This window comes from Plectropomus leopardus, chromosome 16 (genome assembly GCF_008729295.1).
Source record: "Plectropomus leopardus isolate mb chromosome 16, YSFRI_Pleo_2.0, whole genome shotgun sequence".
Taxonomy (NCBI): domain Eukaryota; kingdom Metazoa; phylum Chordata; class Actinopteri; order Perciformes; family Serranidae; genus Plectropomus; species Plectropomus leopardus.
In genome coordinates this window covers 17,115,711-17,129,793 of record NC_056478.1, presented here as the reverse complement: position 1 = coordinate 17,129,793, position 14,083 = coordinate 17,115,711, and the positions used below count along the sequence as shown (strand labels likewise).

Sequence of the window (14,083 nt, the reverse complement as noted above, 5' to 3'; positions counted from 1 at the left end):
GTAAACATGCACCAGACTTTCCAGTTGTACTTATATCTACAGTATATTGAGAATACTTACAGAAGGATTTGTTCATATATCAATCAAAACTTGATTTATATATGCTTTCCTTTTCCCATTAAAACTTGGCTAAAACTTTTTTTTATGTTGACTATTTTCTGATTTGCAGAGTAATAAAAAGGAAATATCCAAAATCCCCTCTGTAAAACCTTGAGCTGCTGTTTGTTATTTAGGAAATGAGAGGGGTGGGGCAGGTGAAAAAGGTAAGAGGGACTTCAAATAGCTTTTCAAGCACTAGTGGAGGGAATAATGTTTTTTGGATTTGGCATAGAGGAACAACATTCAACTTAACATGGTCATATTTTGTATTTATTTTAAATACTCCAAGAACCCTCAGACCCCAAGCGGGTTTGATAGGTACACCTTGTTTAAAATCTCTAAAATCATACCATTTATCATGGCCAGAAACTGAAATATGGTTATTACTGGTGGAGGGAAGGTGATGCATTTTACCCACTCAGGGAGGCTAAAAAATGTAGCACCTGGGAAGGTCTTGATATTTAAGAAAAAAATCACACCCCAGCTATCCCCCTACTCTGATTAATAAAGTGCAGTCCCTAATATGTCAACATAATGAAAAAATGAATTTTGAAAGTGGCTTCAAATATTTAAACATACAATTTCAGAAAACTTTAAAAACGAAATAATTGTAATCATTTTAGTAATCAAATTGGGAAGTTTTACGGCTAAATGTATTAGTAGAAAGTTTTACCCTATTCCCCCTCAGTATCTATCATTAGGCTGTAAAATTTTCAGGTGGTTGGTTGCCATGGTGTTTTTGTTGTAGGTTCTAGTTGGTTCGCGAGGGCTGCATCTGACAAGCACGCTGTCAAGCCGTGACGTCACTTTAGGCGGGTTTTTTTCTGGAAAGTGCTAGAAGAAACGAAGCACACCCTCCCGGTGTCCCATATTCCTCCATCAGATTAAAAAGATCCCGACTCTTTTCTATAAAATAAACAATAAAAACTACCTGGGATTTTAATTGACAGTATTCTTATGCTGGTGCAGAAATTGTAGCATCTGTTGTACTAGTCGATTGCTATGGAGCTTGATATTTAATAAAATACATAGGTATTCATTAATTGTATAAAAAAAATCGTATTCATCGCTTCTCTACACGTCCATTTTAATACTCCCTTAAGTCAGTGTATTATAACAGCCCTTTAAAAATAAATTTGCCATATTTCTGTCTGTCTCACCCACTGACTAGTGCTGGCGGTGAATGGTGCACCGCGGATGGATACGGCCGCACACAGAGGCGACTGTGTATAAAGATTCCGGTCTATTAAAAGGAAGTCCCTTTCCATTTTCCTGCCTCAGAGAGCAGAAGGGACTATATTGGTAGCATTTTATTCAAGAAAAGTCAACGGAATAATCAAGGTATGTACACAAGTATTTCGTCTATACGTATAGCACGTTATTTTCCTTTTAATATGTTTGTTTTGCCAACCCAGCAATAAACGATCTCTGGATGTAACCACGATGCGAGATCATGAGTCACGACGATAACCTTAGCTTCATAACTGTCCCGTGGACCAACGTTACCGCTGACATACTCATTTTTGTGTCCCCTGTCTGTTCGCATTACGTTACATAATGTTTAATCCTCGCACGGCGGTATTGTCGTGTACCGTTGGACATTTTGCGATGTTGTGTGGTGTGTGTAAATGCGGCACTGTGCCGCACTGTTAGGCCGGGATTGGGTTGCACGGTAGGCAGGTGTGGTGAAGATGATAACGCTGATTTGGTTTATGTATCGGAGCCGTGATAAAAAAAAAAAAAAACACGATCAGACCTGACAAGATCACACACAAATATTAATAATAATAATACACATTTTTAAGCCTAATCTATTGACATCAAAACATTTAACCAAGTGCGTTTATTACGCTAACCGCTACTCGCCTGTGATATCGGTTAGTTAGTTAATTTTAATGCCGATTTGAATGTTACGTAAACCAATAAAAAAAAAGCTGATTTTGTTGATGGTGACATGTATACGGCCTCTGGTCTTTGCTGTGTGATACTCTAAATGACATTGGCTTGGGCTTTTTTGTGGTTCGTTATTATAACGTCCTGTTGTTCTTTATCACCAAGTGGCCTTTAACGTTATACAATCGTAATAACATACTTTTAGCGCCACATTTCCTCATGTTATCCTTATTTTCATCTGAAGCCGATGCTCAGCACGTGTTTGCGGAATCCATTGTCTGTCAGTCGACGCCATGTTGGTTAAGGGCTACTTCCACCAGCACTTTGGCAGCTGGCCAATTTTGCGTAACCGGCTTGTGAGCATGATCCCGTTTCATGTCTAACGAAACCCAAAGACCAAGAGCTTTGAAGTGGATTTAATCCCAAATAAATAAATGTACATTTTGCCTGTTTTCCTCTGTTGCTTCACTGTCGTTAGAGTGTTCACTTGCCTTTTTTTACAATTTAAACCAAAATGCAGCTCTAAAACATTATGTTTCTCTGTGTAGATGCCTGAAGAAATGCACCAAGAGGAGGAGGCCGAGACCTTTGCCTTCCAGGCTGAGATCGCTCAGCTGATGTCCCTGATCATCAACACCTTTTATTCCAACAAAGAGATCTTCCTCAGGGAGCTGATCTCCAACGCCTCTGATGTAAGTTTGCAGCAGCCTGGTATTGTTTTCTGATGCTAAACAACAGTTTGACTGTTTAATTTTGCATGTTTATTATGACAGGTCAATTGATGATGTAATGCAATGGTGCTGCAGTGGACCGGCTCTATCTCTGAGCCACAGCTGTCTGCAATTAATCAAATAAAGATCGGATTGTGAAATATGAGCACCATGTAGTCTCCTGTTACATGTTAGCTATCAGTAGAATGGTGTATTTTGAATGTATGTTTAAATGACTAGCATTTACAAACAACAGACACAATACAGCTATTTTATGACAAGGCAACCATCATTGTATTCAGGGCCTTTCATATGTTCTTTTTAGGCTTTGGACAAAATCCGCTATGAAAGCTTGACTGACCCCTGCAAGCTGGACAGCGGCAAGGATCTGAAAATTGACATCATCCCCAACAAAGAGGACCGCACCTTGACCATCATCGACACTGGAATTGGCATGACCAAAGCCGACCTGATTAACAACCTGGGAACCATTGCCAAGTCTGGCACCAAGGCTTTCATGGAGGCCCTGCAGGTACTACAGTGGAACATGGTCTAAATTAAAGCTTTTACAAAATAAGGGCAAATGGCGCACAACAAGAATATTTCCAAATAACCCTATACTTAGTTGGTCTTAAATTGTAACACAGAGCTGGGAGAGTAGTTGTGATGTCCTTTTTTTGGCTCAAATACAAGTCAGATTTAATATGCATATTTGTCCAAATGTTGATTAAACATGCATCTGACACATGGAAATAACAGCTGTAGCCTTCTTTATTTGGCATGCTTGACTTTTTATAAGCTATTTTATTCAAATACTGAAACTCATTGTTCAAAATTATTATTTCAAGAGATTATTATTCATTGGTACATCCTGATGTTATACATTTTGTTCCTCTTTAGGCGGGAGCTGACATTTCTATGATTGGTCAGTTCGGTGTGGGTTTCTACTCTGCCTACCTGACTGCCGAGAAGGTGGTCGTCATCACCAAACACAATGATGATGAGCAGTATGCCTGGGAGTCCTCTGCTGGAGGTTCCTTCACAGTCAAGATCGACAGCGGTACGTGTCCTGGCACAGATACAGAAATAAAGCAGCTGAGATGGCAACATATGACCTTATCTGCTGTTGGCAGTAACTATTGATTATGCTGTTTACGCAGGATTGTGATATATAGTGCTGTAATCACACAGGGCTTATGTCAACTTCTGGCATTCAGCAATAATTGCAGAAAAGGGTTATTTGCAATATGACTGGACAATAATTAAACCATTAGAGTGACTTGACACGTATTAAAGATTTTAGGCTTTCTCTTGATTTTCTGAGTGCTCATGTCTGTACATTTCTGTTCACAGGTGAGCCCATTGGTCGTGGAACAAAGATCATCCTGCACCTGAAGGAGGACCAGACAGAGTACATTGAGGAGAAGAGGGTCAAAGAAATTGTCAAGAAGCACTCTCAGTTCATTGGCTACCCCATCACCCTGTTTGTAAGTACTGAATGTGACCCCACTTTAGTTTTGGCAAGTTTAAGCCATTTATCAGTGAAGATTAACCCGTGTTTTTGATTCGCAGGTGGAGAAGGAGCGCGACAAGGAGATCAGCGATGATGAGGGAGAGGAGGAGAAGGCAGAGAAGGAGGAGAAAGAGGAGAATGATGACAAGCCAAACATCGAAGACGTGGGCTCAGATGATGAGGAGGACTCCAAAGACAAGGACAAGAAGAAGAAGAAAAAGAAGATCACAGAGAAGTACATTGACCAGGAGGAGCTGAACAAGACCAAGCCCATCTGGACCAGGAACCCCGACGACATCACAAACGAGGAGTACGGCGAGTTCTACAAGAGTCTGACCAACGATTGGGAGGATCACCTGGCTGTCAAGGTAAACGGTGCAACACACAAGCAGCTTTTGCATGGTTCATATGTGCCAGCGTGCACAGTCTGCAGCTTCAAATAAAGTCAAACTAAGGTGAATCTTTTTCCTATTTGCAGCACTTCTCAGTGGAGGGCCAGCTCGAGTTCAGGGCCCTGCTCTTTGTTCCCCGCCGTGCACCTTTTGACCTCTTTGAGAACAAGAAGAAAAAGAATAACATCAAATTGTACGTGAGGAGAGTCTTCATCATGGACAACTGTGAAGAGCTCATCCCAGAGTACCTCAGTAAGTCAATCAAAATAGCGTTTTGCTCTGCAGCACATCTACAAAAAGCAGTTTTGATAGACGGATGAAATGCACAAATGGGTTCCAATAAGCCGTGCTTTACGTTAATCTCCAGACTTTGTTCGCGGTGTGGTCGACTCTGAGGACCTGCCTCTCAACATCTCCAGAGAAATGCTGCAGCAGAGCAAAATCCTCAAGGTCATCCGCAAGAACATCGTCAAGAAGTGTCTGGAGCTCTTTGCCGAGCTGGCTGAGGACAAAGAGAACTACAAGAAGTTCTACGAAGCGTTCTCCAAGAACATCAAGGTATGCAAAATAAACCTGTGAAGCGCAGCTTTGAACTATCGAACATTTATGTTATGATGTTTTAATGTTCCTTAATAATGCACTTCTTACGTCCTCAGTGCTTCTCAGTGGATTCAAAAGGTTTACCTTTTTTCTTAAATGTTGCTGTACCCTTTTGTTTTTTAAGGCAGTCTAGTCATAGCTGTATTTGCCAGACATTTTTAAAAGGCAGCTGACATAGTTGTAGTATTTGTATATTCTCCAATACAATCTCACGCAGTTGTGCATTGCTTGTCGAAGGATACAAGCGTTCATTACTGCGGGTACTACACTTGGTACTGTGCTTATGTTCAGTAGACTAGTCACTTAGTACTGTAGATGCAGTTACTTTAGTATGGCAAATGATAAATACTTTTTTCAAAAACCATCACATGCAACATGAAGAGTAGTTAATAGATTAGCCAAATACATTTTGGATGCAACTCATTAATTGTGATTTTGGCTACTGATGTATGGCATTGTCCTGTATTAGCATGTTATAATTATGTTACTCTCCGTCTGTAGCTGGGCATCCACGAGGACTCTCAAAACCGCAAGAAGCTGTCTGAACTGCTTCGTTACCACAGCTCCCAGTCTGGAGACGAGACTACCTCCCTCACAGAGTACCTGACCCGCATGAAGGAGAACCAGAAGTCCATCTACTACATCACTGGTGAGTTTGACGCTCTCAGTTTAATTTCCACAAAACATTTAATTGTTAAAGTATCTTTTCTATGTTGGTAATTTGTATCCTGACTTTTAAATTTCTCAGAAAAATAAATCTTACTGAATGAAATTTATGTAACCAGTTCAATTATTTCCTATGAGTCAATGTTTATGTAACCAGCTATTTTTATCTTATGCTGTTTTTTTTTTCTTTTTCCAACTTTGATATCTCTGTATGTTAATTCCTGTTCCATTATGATTTGTAAGCTCTGGTACAAGTCATCATTTCTTAAAATGCAAATAAAAAAAAAAACAACAACTTGTTAATAAGCTGTACAAACGTTTGGGGGGGGAAATTGCCCTATACACAGAAACGTATGTAGAAGTTTTAGCGGTTTACTTGTAAGCCAATGGTATTCAATCTGTCTGTAACATTAATCATTATTAACTTACTTCTTCAGGTGAGAGTAAGGATCAGGTGGCCAACTCCGCCTTCGTCGAGCGCGTCCGCAAGCGTGGCTTCGAGGTTCTTTACATGACAGAGCCCATTGACGAGTACTGCGTCCAGCAGCTGAAGGAGTTTGATGGCAAGAGCCTGGTGTCCGTCACCAAGGAGGGTCTGGAGCTGCCAGAGGACGAGGAGGAGAAGAAAAAGATGGAGGAGGATAAAGTGAAGTTCGAGAACCTCTGCAAGCTCATGAAAGAGATTCTGGACAAGAAAGTGGAGAAGGTCAGTGAACCCGATGAACTTACTCAATCTGATTTTCCTGACTTTGTCCTCACACTGTAGGATTTAGGATCTTATGAATTCACAGCAGTTGTTTGTTTGGCAACAGGTGCCCTAAACTGGTCCTAAATTGTATTCTGGTGAGTTCATAGTATTGCAAGGAGGTCCCTCGAGGTGTGTGTGTGTGTGTGTGCGCGCCCTGAATGAGTTTTTGACTAGCGATGGGTTTTAAATGATTATGGAGTTGTAAAGTCAAACATTTTTTGGAAATGTAGCTTCAGCGTGTGATCTAACAAATGCCTGTTTCAGTTTTTCATGGTTAACAGAATGTAAGAACTAAAATTTTGACAAAAAGGCATCTACATGGATGTATTAAGTGTGGAACTGGCAAACAGATGGTAGCCTTGGACATGCTGGTGTGTTGAGCATTTATTTCTAACATGACTGTTCTGCATGTTTTTATTAACTTGAGTTTTGTAATAGATCAGCCTGCTGTTCAGACGCTCTGCATGTTGTGCTTTGTGAGTCTTAATGTCTCTGTCTGGCTGCTCCTACCAGGTGACGGTGTCCAACAGACTGGTGTCTTCACCCTGCTGTATTGTGACTAGCACGTACGGCTGGACGGCCAACATGGAGAGGATCATGAAGGCCCAGGCACTCAGGGACAACACCACCATGGGCTACATGATGGCCAAGAAGCACCTGGAGATCAACACCGACCACCCCATCGTGGAGACTCTCAGGCAGAAGGCAGATGCCGACAAAAACGACAAGGCTGTGAAGGACCTCGTCATCCTGCTGTTCGAAACCGCCCTGCTGTCCTCAGGCTTCTCCCTGGACGACCCACAGACCCACTCCAACCGCATCTACAGAATGATCAAACTCGGACTGGGTAAGGACACACAACGGATATATTGTAGTAACAACAGTGAAAATATGTACAATTAATATTAGTGTATGTGTGTGTGTATATTAACAACATTGAGAATATATAGGCCTGTTGTACATTGTAGCATCACATATTTTATATTTCTAACTTTACATACTAATTTTGTACATTGAATTGTAGCAAAAGGCACTAAGTTTTTTTTTATATTTTTCCACAGCATGTTGTACATATAATTTTAAATATTTACATACTAGTGCTGATTTTTTTCATTTAAACTGTATTTTATTATTTTATATACTTTAATCAGAGTGATTGTAACAAAGCACAATTGCCCCCGTGATCATTAAGTATTTCCGATTTAGTATTAACGTGCATATTATTGATATTTAACAAACATCTTGTATCTGCAGGCATCGATGACGACGATGTCTCCACAGAGGAGACCACCAATACATCCGTCCCAGATGAGATTCCTCCCCTAGAAGGCGATGGTGAAGACGACGCTTCACGCATGGAAGAAGTCGATTAAACCCGACCCTCCCGCCCTCAGATTTCTAACACTTTAGCCTCACTTTTCAATTGTTCATCCTTTAAAACTGCAGTAACTGCAAAACAAATAGTCATTCATGTTGTGTGGTGGACCAGTGTTGCTCTTGCGCCCAGAGCATTACTCTGCAAGACCTTTTTAAGAAAAGCCGTTTTGGTTTTCGCTGTTCAAGTTCATGGTGACAACACTTATGTTTTAAACGAGTACCCTGTTGCACTGAGTTTTAAATGTTGGAGTGGAAAATGTGTGAACATGGGAATGGTACATTCCATTATCAGATCAGGTCTGGTGGAGGGTGTGGGGAGGTTCTGCTCATGTGCAACACTGCACGCTGCATGGAGAGAGGACTGTATGATTCCTTTGCCTGAGTCCAGGCTTGTCTGTATTCCAAGTCTTGTTTTGCAAAAAATTAAAGATGTAATACCTTAGGTTTTTGTCTTGGTTGTATTTATGCCTTACATGACAAGGATAAACAGAGTGTATTCACTTACACCATTTTTAACTCTGCATCATCTACATACAAATTTGTTAGATTTTGAAAAGGGGAGCAGATTTATTTTAGAAGGGATTAAAATCAATGTTTGGGATTTTGTTTGACTTGAAATTTAAGGGTTTCAGACTGTTCTTCCAGGTGACCACTAGGTGGAGACATGCTCCATAAGTTACGAACAAATCAGTTTTGGGGAAGGTCTTCACAGAAATGTCTCTTGTACAACTACAGACTACTAATATATACAAGTAGCACATGCCCTGTAGTAATACTACAGAATTTGGACACAAGTGTAGAGTAGCTTGATCTCTTTCAAAAACACGGAAGAAGGCAATTTGATAATAAATTACCCAAAAATTAGAAAAAATTTGTTTTTTAAAAAAAAGGGTTGCAAGAAAGATAACAAACTTTTTTTTTAACAAAAGACCTGAAAAGTGCTGACAATTAAATTAATGTCAGTAATAATATACATAGTTTCTTAATTTTAAATAAAAATCTGAATATTTTTAATTTAATTTATTTGGGGGGGGGGGTGCTAAAATACTGTAATCAAGAGTAGCTAGTTTAAAGAAAATGTACTCAAATTGAAGTACTTGTGTAAAATAATACCATTAAAATAAATAAAAAGTAGGTCTTTTTATCAGGACTGATTCATATGACTGATTCATCGGACCCAACTTGAAATGTGGCAATGTACTTATGATAAAAAGTAATAACAGTTTTTTTTTTAATAGTGGGAGGCATGTCATATACTTTTTTAAGCACTGGGGGGAGGTATTTATGATTTTGTTTTTTTTTTGGGGGTGGGGGGGGGGGGGGCTTAGGGTAGGAACATGCAGAAGAGCAAAAACACACAGGCAGAAATTGTAAAAACAGATTATTATATACATTTCTAACATTTTTTAATACATCATTTATTTTGCTTAAGAAGTTAGCTTTTTTTATTTTTTTTGGCGATGACTCCAGTAATGTTTGTTTGCCGCATTAGCTCCAATATGACCAACATTTGGTGTGGAGATGAAAAAAATTTAGAAGGCTATTTATAATAAAGGAGGGTGATGCATTAACTCCTAGTCACTCAGGGAGGATCAAGAAACAATATTTGTAGCTTCAGGGTGATCAACATTTAAAAAATGAAAAATAAAAAGTCACACTCCAGCCACCCCTCCCCTGATAAATAGACTACAGTCCCTTCCTGGAGAATTTAATTGATAGTGAAACTAATCATTAGCTGCAGCTCTAGTACTGCTATTGGTTTAATTTCATTCTTTTTTTTGCTTTTGTTTTTTTTCACACTATTTTGGGGTAGGGGTGGATTACATGTGTATTAAATCTTCAGTTATCATATAGAGATTTTGTTCAGATGTCGAGTTTTTTGTATTTCTTTGTTAGTCTGTTTATGTGTATGTCCTTGTTTATTGTTTCAGTAAAGTAAATCAGTAAAGACACCGTTGGGAAAAAAAAAACAACAACTTTCTCTTACTCAGACAAAAAGCAGATTCTCACCTGCACCTCGTGTCCCCACAAGCTTGTCAGGAACTTTAACCTGAAATTAGATTAAATTGCATAATGTTGGACATCAGAAAAACAGCATCATGCAAATCCTGTCATACAAATGTAACACATCTTATCACTTCATTTCACAAAAGTGTTAATCAGAGTTTTTAACTCCCACAAAATGCTGAACAAATACAAGTGTTACCAAAAATAATAGCAGTAAACTATAATAATTTGTCAGTGAGCCTGGCATGACAGAGGCATGTGGGCAGTAGTGTAAAATAAAGCCATATGCTGAATACGTTTCTTGAAAGTGTGATGCATCATCAGCTGAACTCTTTGGGGGAAACGTGTAGTGCATACTTTTCCTGGAAGTCATGTGCTTCGTGCAGCTTTGAGGGGGTTGGCAGGAGCTTTTCTGCTCTCATCAGTAAAAACAGCAAAGTGTGGGCGTCTGTCCCTCCTGAACACACATTCATACTCTCCTCAGTCAAAGTGATAGTGGGGAACTTCAGCTGTGTCATTCAGAAACATGCTGACATCTTGAATGGTGTGGCACCTCTAATGCCTCTGTAATCTCCCCGACCACCGTCTTAATTTGCTTCTTTTGCAAATCCATACCCATGAACACGTATTCATTACATTATGAAAATAAATGTAAAAATATGTTGTTTCTTTAATCTTGACATTTTACACTACATGGTTCATTCTTGACCTTAACAAAAGTTGACAAGAATCTACTGTGAAAGATTTTGTCCAGCATGGACGAGTCCTCAAAGTGGTCAAGAAAAGACAAAACTTTTAACATCTACATTTTCGCACCAATCCTGAACAACAAACAATGAAGTAATTTTAACCAGGAGAAATTTCAGCTGATTGCAATCTGCACTCCTCACACACTAGATGGCACTAAGTATCTCTGAAGTGATAACGTTTCTGAACAGCAACTAAAGTATTTATTTTGGTCAGAGATGCCTGTATACTTTCGGCCATGTAGTCTGATAAGTTAACATCTTGGTTTTACTTCTGAGTTTTTAAGTATAGTTACCTCACGATATAAAGAGTGTGTCCAAAAATAGTTTTAACCTTAATTTCAAGTAGATATACCGCCATGCACTTGTATGCCTACGAGCACCGGTCACGTTGTATTCACTGTTGGCATGGAGGACCCACTCCCTATGTAGATATAAATGATTTATTTTAAGGCAACAAAAACATAACAATTATTTGGCACATGAATTAGAAAGGCCCAAAAATAAACAAGAAACTAGTAAAAAAAAAAAAAAAAGTTACAAGAGAATTACCTGAAAATAAGCTAAATAAATAAACAAAACATACAAAGTTTTACAAAATGACACTGAAAATATTTATTCTATAAGGTTTATTATATTTTTTCTCTAACATAATTATAAACATAAAAAATAATTATAATTTTAAATATAGTTTTCTGGACACTGTTCCCATTTAAAAAGATAATAATTTTTTGGATAATTTTCTTGTCACATTTTACTAATTTCTTGCAATTTGTGGGACTTTCTTTCTCCAAGTTGTTCCTTGCCTTTTCTCAGGTTTCAAAGGGTGCAAACAGCTTGTGAAAGGCCTCTGAACGTAGCACAAGAAAACTGATGTCAATCCAGCTTTCAAAGGTTTTTTTTTTTTTTTTTTTTTTTTACTGAACTTAAAACAGCACCACATATTGAACCGAACCACTTCCAAGACTGTCCCCTTAAAAAATAATGCACATAGATACAGGATGCTGAAGCCTGGAACCAAAAGGTCACACAGTCCAAGTGTCTGGATACTGACGATCCCTCTAAAATCAGAATAATTTAGGAGTAACTGACTGTTATCTTATGCTAAAAAAAATGCAAACTGCTAATAAAAATATGTAAACATCCTGATTAGGGACTGAAAATATCTGCCTCCATGAGTAGTAACGTCTCTGTCTAGTTCAGCTGGTGGAAACTTCTTAAGTTCATCAAGAGTCAGCGCAGGTTTCCCTCGTGAAGTTTAAAGGTGAATCTGGTCTGACTTGCCCCTGTTTCAACAAAAGACTTCCTGTGGAAACATTTGACTTGTGTGTAAATCTGTTCTCAACCTACACATGCTGAGTATATTAATTGGAGGAGGAAGGGGTTCCTTGTGTTTTCAGTGGGCTGGTGTTGTGTAACTTTTGCTTGCGCAGTTCTTGTGACCTTTGTATCGTCTCATCTCTCTGTATTGTGTTTCATTCGCAGAAATCAGCATAAAAAGTGTTGGCTGGAATACGTCATATCCCACTTAAAGAGTTTAATCACAGTCTCTGTTTGTTAGAAACAGACTGCCACCGAGATGTGTGGCTTTTGCATAACTGAAAATCTGCAGATAGCATGAGCATGATAAATTAAAAAAATGTGGCATTACGGTGCTGCAACCACAGCGTCCTGCAGGCCTGTGTGCAAAAGTGGCGTAATTAAGTTTCCATGATGGTTACAATGCCAGAAACATAATTACTACTCAAAATCTGAAATAACTTTGTTACAGGCATAGTGTTACTGCTCACATTTTACAGCACCTGGTAAATACTACAGACAGGAACAACATTAACACCCACACTGAGAAGGAAGGAAGCAAGATGAAGAGAAATAAAAATCCTCTATCATAAAGGTATAAAATACAGCAACCCACAAAAGTGATAACCTTTATGACTCGGTGTAAGAGAGTTGCGCGTAGTCCGTTACACTGTTCGCGTTCCACATGTACAATAAGGGAGTGGGTGGTGGTGGCCTAAATGTTAGAGAGGGTGCTTTGTGGTCCCTGTGCTGCTTGTTTAGACACTAAAAAATAATCTAAAGAAGTTTGACCATGGGGAAACTGGATTATGTCATTTTCCCTGTTCATGATCAGATGAAAAGTTTGATATCTCTATCTCTATAAAGTTTGATAACTCATCTTTATACAATAAATATGAAGCTACTGCCAGCAGCTGGCTAATCTCTGTAAATAGTTATCGGTTTATGCATGCAGAATCTGTATGTGATTGCACAAGATTTTAGTATTGATATAATTCTGGTTTGTTTTTGTATTTTGTCTGTAGTCCAAGAAGTATTGACCAGTCACATTTGAATAGCAGGTAAACAGTCTGTGTGGAATACATTGCAATAATGACACCTGGCATAAATAATAAATTGAGCTTAGTAGTTACCAATAAATGCTCCTGTCGATGGTGGCATAATGAGGATTGAAAACAACGGCAGCCGGTGGAAAACATTTTTTTTTTTTTTTTTTTTTTTTAGTGGCAGCCACTTGGTTAACAAACGATGAATTACAGTTGAATGTGAAGCTAAAACATGTTTCTGAAACCTTTTAGGTGAGAAATACACAACTCAGTAACAGAATTTTGGTTTGTATTTGATCAATGCTAATTAGTTTTACTGTTTTCGGTTTATTCTGCCTTTGTTTTCAATGTGCAGCAAATTGTATGGCGCCCACTTCCTGTTCATAAACACTCAGTATTACAGCTAAACCGGGCAAGAGCCGTGCAAAAACATAATCTAGATTGATATTCGATCAGCACTGCCTCGTTTTATTGTTTGGTTGGATTTTGGTACGAGTTTGAGAGAGAGAGGGACGGGTAATGCTCTTGATCAGCTGTATACTCTTTGTGTCCACAGTGGTGGACACAAAGAGGAGGCAATACAAAAATGCACAAGTGCAGCCTCTAGTTCGGGCAACAGCCCAAAAGCAAGCTAAATTTCACCAGAAGACGTAAAATACGCCATTAGATAGAGTTTCACTGTGGGTGGGGGGGTATCTCGGCACTGGGTAAAATGAGGGAAGTTTACCACATTTTATCTGCACATACTACCCACGTTGTTTTGATACAGAGCTGGTTGAAAATCGGTGAAGTGATTTTCTGCGGTTTAATCTTTTTCTCATCTCTCAGTAAGAAAACTGTGTATTGACCAAAATGTCTAATTTCCTGTTTTTGACAAATACTCCAATTCTCCCACAGTTAAGCTGCACTGTGAGGAACAGAATATAAAGATTTTTTTCAGGACGCTCCGGAGTCATGCCGGGCATTTCCAAAACAGTCACATCCTTG

General features: G+C 38.9%; 1 protein-coding gene across 1 annotated transcript; it reads left to right on the top strand.

Annotated features, from left to right (window-relative positions):
• The first annotated feature begins 1,333 nt into the window (after window positions 1–1,333).
• hsp90ab1 (heat shock protein 90, alpha (cytosolic), class B member 1) lies at window positions 1,334–8,440 on the top strand. Its single transcript, XM_042502876.1, has 12 exons — window positions 1,334–1,440; window positions 2,541–2,684; window positions 3,028–3,234; window positions 3,603–3,762; window positions 4,056–4,189; window positions 4,275–4,583; window positions 4,694–4,859; window positions 4,975–5,165; window positions 5,709–5,856; window positions 6,311–6,579; window positions 7,135–7,468; window positions 7,876–8,440. Exons 2-12 carry the CDS (start codon window positions 2,541–2,543, stop codon window positions 7,992–7,994), a joined length of 2,181 nt encoding a protein of 726 aa, XP_042358810.1. The 5' UTR covers window positions 1,334–1,440; the 3' UTR covers window positions 7,995–8,440.
• The last annotated feature ends 5,643 nt before the right edge of the window (window positions 8,441–14,083 follow it).